We start from the raw sequence: 6,000 nt of genomic DNA, 5'->3' as shown, positions 1-6,000 counted from the left end.
CTGCTGATGGCAGGGGAGGGGATCCCCTGAGGCGCGGCAGGGCTCGCTGCATGGTCCCCCGGGGCGCGGGGCATGCTCTGCGCCCGGCCCGCCTCGCGCCGGCCGCTGTGACCTGTTCGCCGGGGCAGTAATGCGCGCCCGGCAGCCCGGGCTCGCTGCCTCCCGCCGGCCAGGCAGCTGCGGCCGCTGCTAGCTCGGCGGGCTCCTCTGCCGCCCCCAGCTGTAGCACAACTCCACCTCCAGCTGCAGGCACTATGCCCCGGAGACGGGGGCTCTCTTCCCCCAGCGCCGCCTGCCTCTTCATCCTCTCCTCCCTGCTCCACCACCTCAGGGGTAAGCTGGCTTTTCAAGTCTCACCCGAACTGGCGGGAGTTGGGCGGTTGTTTTGAGTAGAGATCGCGAAGATTGCGTTGCAGGAATAATAAAACCAGCAGTCAGCTCTGTGGTTGCTTTCTGGGGCTGGACGGGGAAGGGGGGGAAGTGACTAGCCGGGGTCGGTTTCTTCCTGGTAAGCATCCCCTTGCCAAGTGCTTAAGGAGGGCGGTCTTCCCCTGAAACGGCTAAAGACAGATGAAGTGCCCCATTGATGTTCCAAATTCTGGGGGCAAACTAGGGTCTGGATTTCTTCCCTCCCCCCTCCCTACCCTCTTAGAGGGGCAGGTGATCTCTCCCCATCCTGCCCCCCCAGCACAAAGACTCCTTGAAACGCTTTCTGGTTTCAAGGTTATAAATAACCTGTTTTTTTAATTTTATTTTATTCCATAACCTTGATCCTGTAGGTTTCCTACAGGGCCTTTGGACTCAAAGCTCTGTACAGGCACTATATATCACAGAGCTCACTTTGCCCACCACTGAGGCGCAGCCACCAATGATTGGGGTTGTTTATCCGGAAGCACAAAAGAGGTCTCTGTGGTAGGGTCCCCCATCTGAACCAAGGAAAAATGTGCATGTTGTGAGGAGGTGTTTTTAATGCTGGGTTTGGCCAGGTTATAAGGGCCTCTTTATAAAGGAGTTGAATTAGTTTCAAGGCGGAATGTAGTGCAGTAGCTGGTATATGGTTCATGATACTGCCTGAAATGACTCTGACGCACCTACAGAAGTGAGATATCCGTATCAGGAAAGGAGTAGACCTCACAAAGTCCACGCACATGCATCATATTACAGTCCTTGGTTCTCCTCATTTTAGGCCAAACAATGAAAGCGCCAGTTCATTCTACATGTGCTTCAGACAACAACAAACTCCATCATATTTGGGGACAGGCTGTTAAATTTTATTTTTGTAAGTGGTGTCAGGGTGCTCAAGAGCTTTTGGACAGGTATCCCTTTTTACTAGCAATCCAAATAATTTTTTCCCCCCAGAGACTACATATCATTATTACAATTGAAAATTAAAAATGCAGAGCATGAAAATCAACAGCTAGTCCCAATTAAATAGAGCAGTTAATCAGCCCAAAGGTTCTCTTGATTTTTCTTCCTGTGTTTTGATTGTGTTTTATATTCCAAAATGTTTGCCAAATATCACAGTGGTAAATAACAGCCACATTTACCTTGGTACTCAAAACATCTGTATTTTTAAGAAGTCACACTTGAGTTAGTTGTCTTCAGCTAAGCCTGGAATTGCATGTGCCCAGGTTTCCATATATACTATTGCTTTTTGCTGTTTCTCAAAAGTACCAGATCTCTGTGTCCAGGCACAGCAAAAATTGTAATGATAGTACAAGAAGTAGTTGTTATCTGAACAGGCCTGATTATCTTTCTCTAAGTGCCCTGAGAGGCTAGTAGAGAGCTAGCCAGCCAGCAGTCATATTGACTTGAACCATTTGTACGAAGGGCTCAGCTTTGATTTCCACTGGTTTCTGAACAATTTTGGATTTCGCTCCTTAGCACAAAGAACAGGCACGTTTTTGCTCATAGATATTCTCCAAGGTCCCCACTTCAAAGTTTTTCTTTTTAATGCGATGCCTTACGTTCAGAGTTGGTAGAGACTTGCTATTGAATGTGGCCTAGACCACATCCCTGGATGTGAACTGACAAACTTTGTGGGTCTGGATTTTACAACTCAAGCCATTCTCTACTTGGCATGAAAAGGGAATAAAGTTTGATTATAATCAACTTCAACTGAAGAAATATTCCTCCCTGGAATATTGGTTAGACTCCCTGAGTGTTTGGGTTACAGGTCTTCAGTGATCTAGATGGAGAGTGGCAGCATTAATAATCATAAAGTCTAAAACATTCATTTTATTATTTGTTGATATCTAGGCCTCCTTTCCTTGTATTGCTCCTGGCTCAGGTTCAGCCCTAATGTGAAGGATGTACTTAATCCAGAGAGCTGTCATTGTTCTCCTCAGCAGGGATGCTTTTATGGCTCCTGGACACCTATTAAAACAGCAGCAATTTATGATTGTGCTCTGATAATACTGGAAATGGCCACTCTCTTTATTAGTGTAGTGCTGGTCTCTTATAAAGGGAGACCAATAAACTGCTTTGAGTCCACTATTCACTTATTTATCCTTTGTGTTTACATTATTAACTAGCTACATTTACAAGCTCTTCATCCTGTGGAGAGTGCTATGGCATGGGGCCGTAAAACTCAACAGATTTTCACCATAGATTTTCTTCCATCCGATGGGACTAATCCTAAGAGATGCTGAGCACTCATAACTCCCACTGACTTCAGTGGGCCACATAGATGTTTCAGCCCCTACCTAATTAAGGTGGATGTAATCTCGCACCTAACTACATGGATACAGAGCTAACTATAACAGGAGTACTTGTGGCACCTTAGAGACTAACAAATTTATTAGAGCATAAGCTTTCATGGGCTACAACCCACTTCTTCGGATGCATATAGAGTGAATGTATCTCTGTTTCGGGCAAGCCGGTACATAAAATGTGTTATGTACTAAGGAGCTGGCTATATTGGGCTTTATGGCGGAACTGGTTTAAAATAAGGTCACAGCTATTTGCATGGAGGTTTGGTGGCCTCCCTGAGCACCTCTCACAAAGTTGCTGTCTGGTGTAGCTCACGCTGCATCATCAGAATTTTGGGATCATAGCTGAGTTATCCTCCTGGGTGCAAGAGGTCCCTCTTGCATTGGAACCAGTGCAGTTCTGCTGTGCCTAGGAAAGGGCATGATTTGAGGAAGCCACTCAGAGCCTGCTGGGTGCTTGAGCAGGGTGGAACTAGATATAGGGCAGAGCAATATGGAGAATGGGTGCAGATCCTCCAGCCTCTTGTGGTTGGTGGCATGCAAGCTTAGGTTATGCCAGAGGCTACTGTAGTAGGATGGCATGATAGCAGCTGTGGACATCTGTGGCCTAGGAGGGGTGGATTCCTTTCCCAGCTAGAGCTGGTCCGAACCTTTTTGTCAAAGTATGCTGTTTTGATGAAGCTGAAATGTGTTACGTGGAGGTGTATTGATTTTAAATCGAGTTAGAGCGCGCCTAAGACTCACACTCTAAAGCAGGGGTGGGCAAACTATGGCCTGCGGGCCGGATACGGCCCGCCAGCCGTTTTAAGCTGGCCCTCGAGTTCCCGCTGGGGAGCGGGGTCTGGGGCTTGCCCCGCTCTGGCACTCCAGCAGGGGCACAGAGTAGGGGGCCACTGCACGCGGCTCCTGGAAGCAGCCGCATGGCCCCGCTCCGACTCCTACACGCTCCAATGGCCGAGCTGCAAGGGACAGGTGCCTGTGGATGGGGCAGCGTGCAGAACTGCCTGGCCGCATCTCCAAATAGGAGCCGGAGAAGGGACATGCCGCTGCTTCCGGGAGCCGCTCGAGGTAAGTGCTGCCCGGAGCCTGCACCCCTGAGCCTCTCCCCACGCCCCAGCCCTGATCCCCCTCCTGCCCTCTGAATCCCTCAATTCCAGCCTGGAGCACCCTCCTGCACCCCAAACCCCTCATCTGCAGCCCCACCCCAGAGCCTGCACCCCCAGCTGGAGCCTGCACCCCTTCCCGCACCCCAACTCCCTGCCCCAGCCCTGATCCCCCTCCTGCACCCCAACCCCAATTTTGTGAGCAGTCATGGCCCGCCATGCAATTTCTATTCCCAGATGTGGTCCTTGGGCTAAAAAGTTTGCCCACCCCTGCTCTAAAGCTTGGTGGTTAGGGCACTGGCCTGGGATGTAGGAAATCTAGGTTCATGTCTCTGCTCCACCTGGTTTAGCATAATTTGAGATGAAAAATTCAGCAGTGACTTGGGCAGAGCAGGGACTTGAATCTGGGTTTCCCAGGCCGGGGTGATGCACACCACCCAAATCAAAAAGCTCAGGTTTTGATCCAAAAATGGCCATTGTGACACACATCCCTTTTTTTCCGGCAACATTTGAAAGGTTTGGTTTTATTCTAGTGCGTAACGAAAACAAATGTCGAAACTTCAAAAGCTGCCATGAAATGGAATTGTCGCCTCTGGCCAGCTCTGATCCCTGCACCTTGCTGAGTGACTTGAGGAGGGTGCTGCGGAGGAGGCATTAGCCATGGTACAGAGTGGGAATGGCCCAATGAAGGGAAACTCTTGGTTTTAATAATAACATTAAGATTAGATGATCTTGTGGTTGCTTCTGGCCTTAAACTCTATTAATACATAAATCCTCACAGTCCCACCTGTAAATGAGGATAACTCATTTACAATATTTTGTAAAGAAGGTAGGTAAACATTATCCTCATTTTCCAGACAGAAGATCAAGTGATGTCTAAGTGTCAATGGGAAAGCCAGGATTAGAACTCCGCCACTGTTGGCTTCTAGAAATGTCCTCTTAACCATACTACTTGGTAAACTTCACAAAATATTGTTAGTGAGGGATTTGGCTTTTCAAAACCAGTATCAGAGACCCATCTTGGGCATTTAGAGCAGTGGTGCTGGTTGTACCTGCAACAGGAATGCTAATTTCTATAACAGTTTGTTTTCTCTCCAACTAGTCCCCTCCTTTATCCCCTGAATTCATTTATAAGGAAAATAAAACACAGCAGTTTTGCTAGACTACAAAACCCATTGTTACAAGGCTTCTTGTGAGTGGGGAAAGCTTTATAATCAATATTTTGTTTCATTTTTTGAATTCTTGAAAAGTCCAGAAATTGGGCTTGGTTTAAGGAGTAAATTGCGTGTATATAATAAGCAATCAATTAAATAACATTATAATAAGCCTAATGTTAAATGAAAACAAAACCAGATGGTATCCTTGAATGAAAACCATTGAAAAAATACAGGTCATAGCTCCCTTGATTTAGGGAGAGTGAGTTAAAATGAATCATCCTGTGGGTTATAGATAATTGTCAGTGTGAGGCATTGACATAAACAGTCAGGGCACAATCATGACTTCAAAATTGTGATGGAATAACTTACCCTTTACTAGCTTCTAACCTAGAGCATGGCATGCCCTTATACAGCTGTCCAGCTTGATTCACTACTTCCTTCCTCTTCGATACATCCCTCAAACTTGAGTGACTCATACAGCCAAATCCAACATTTACAATTTTTAAATATAAATGCATTCAAGGAAGGCAGTAGTTGGGCCTCATACACCGACATTACAACAAAAAGTTCCCCCTAAAGAGCAAAACTTTAATCAGCCCTTTTCCAGACATCACCAAGTCTGCTCAGCCTTCGCTAGCTTTATGCGTAGTGCAATAGTGTCTGTGGATATAATTGTCTGCAAATTGATGAACTGTAGCACGAGGCCTGAAATGCTTTCATTGACATTCAGTGTGGAAAAAATAAGTAGGCTCAGAATTCAAGCCCTGGGCATTTCCTTTTAGACTGTGCAGCATCCACATAGACTCCTCTGTTGGAATTTTGTCTAATTAGTTATCGACAGTTGACGTTAATAGCTGCACACTGGAGCATAGAGACATCAGTGGCTTCAAATGTTATTTTCATCATAGCTACAGACACCATTAAATGTAAGCGGTTGCAGTCAAACCTAATACTTTTGATGTTTAGTACGATTTAACCCTAGTGATGGCAACTCAGCACTAATTTAATGTGATCAGAACCTCCATACTA

The 6,000-nt window shown here is 46.5% G+C and overlaps 1 protein-coding gene across 1 annotated transcript in view; it reads left to right on the top strand.

Moving 5' to 3' along the window:
* Window positions 1–254: 254 nt before the first annotated feature.
* Window positions 255–6,000, top strand: part of ITGB5 (integrin subunit beta 5) — a 102,869-nt gene continuing 97,123 nt past the window's right edge. The window contains exon 1 of the mRNA XM_065413110.1: window positions 255–333. Within this exon, the coding sequence (XP_065269182.1) occupies window positions 255–333 (79 nt within the window). The remainder of the gene's footprint in view (window positions 334–6,000) is intronic.

Source organism: Emys orbicularis, chromosome 11 (assembly GCF_028017835.1).
Source record: "Emys orbicularis isolate rEmyOrb1 chromosome 11, rEmyOrb1.hap1, whole genome shotgun sequence".
Classification (NCBI taxonomy): domain Eukaryota; kingdom Metazoa; phylum Chordata; order Testudines; family Emydidae; genus Emys; species Emys orbicularis.
The sequence above is the reverse complement of the archived record's forward strand: the minus strand, read 5'-3'. Positions and strand labels throughout refer to the sequence as shown.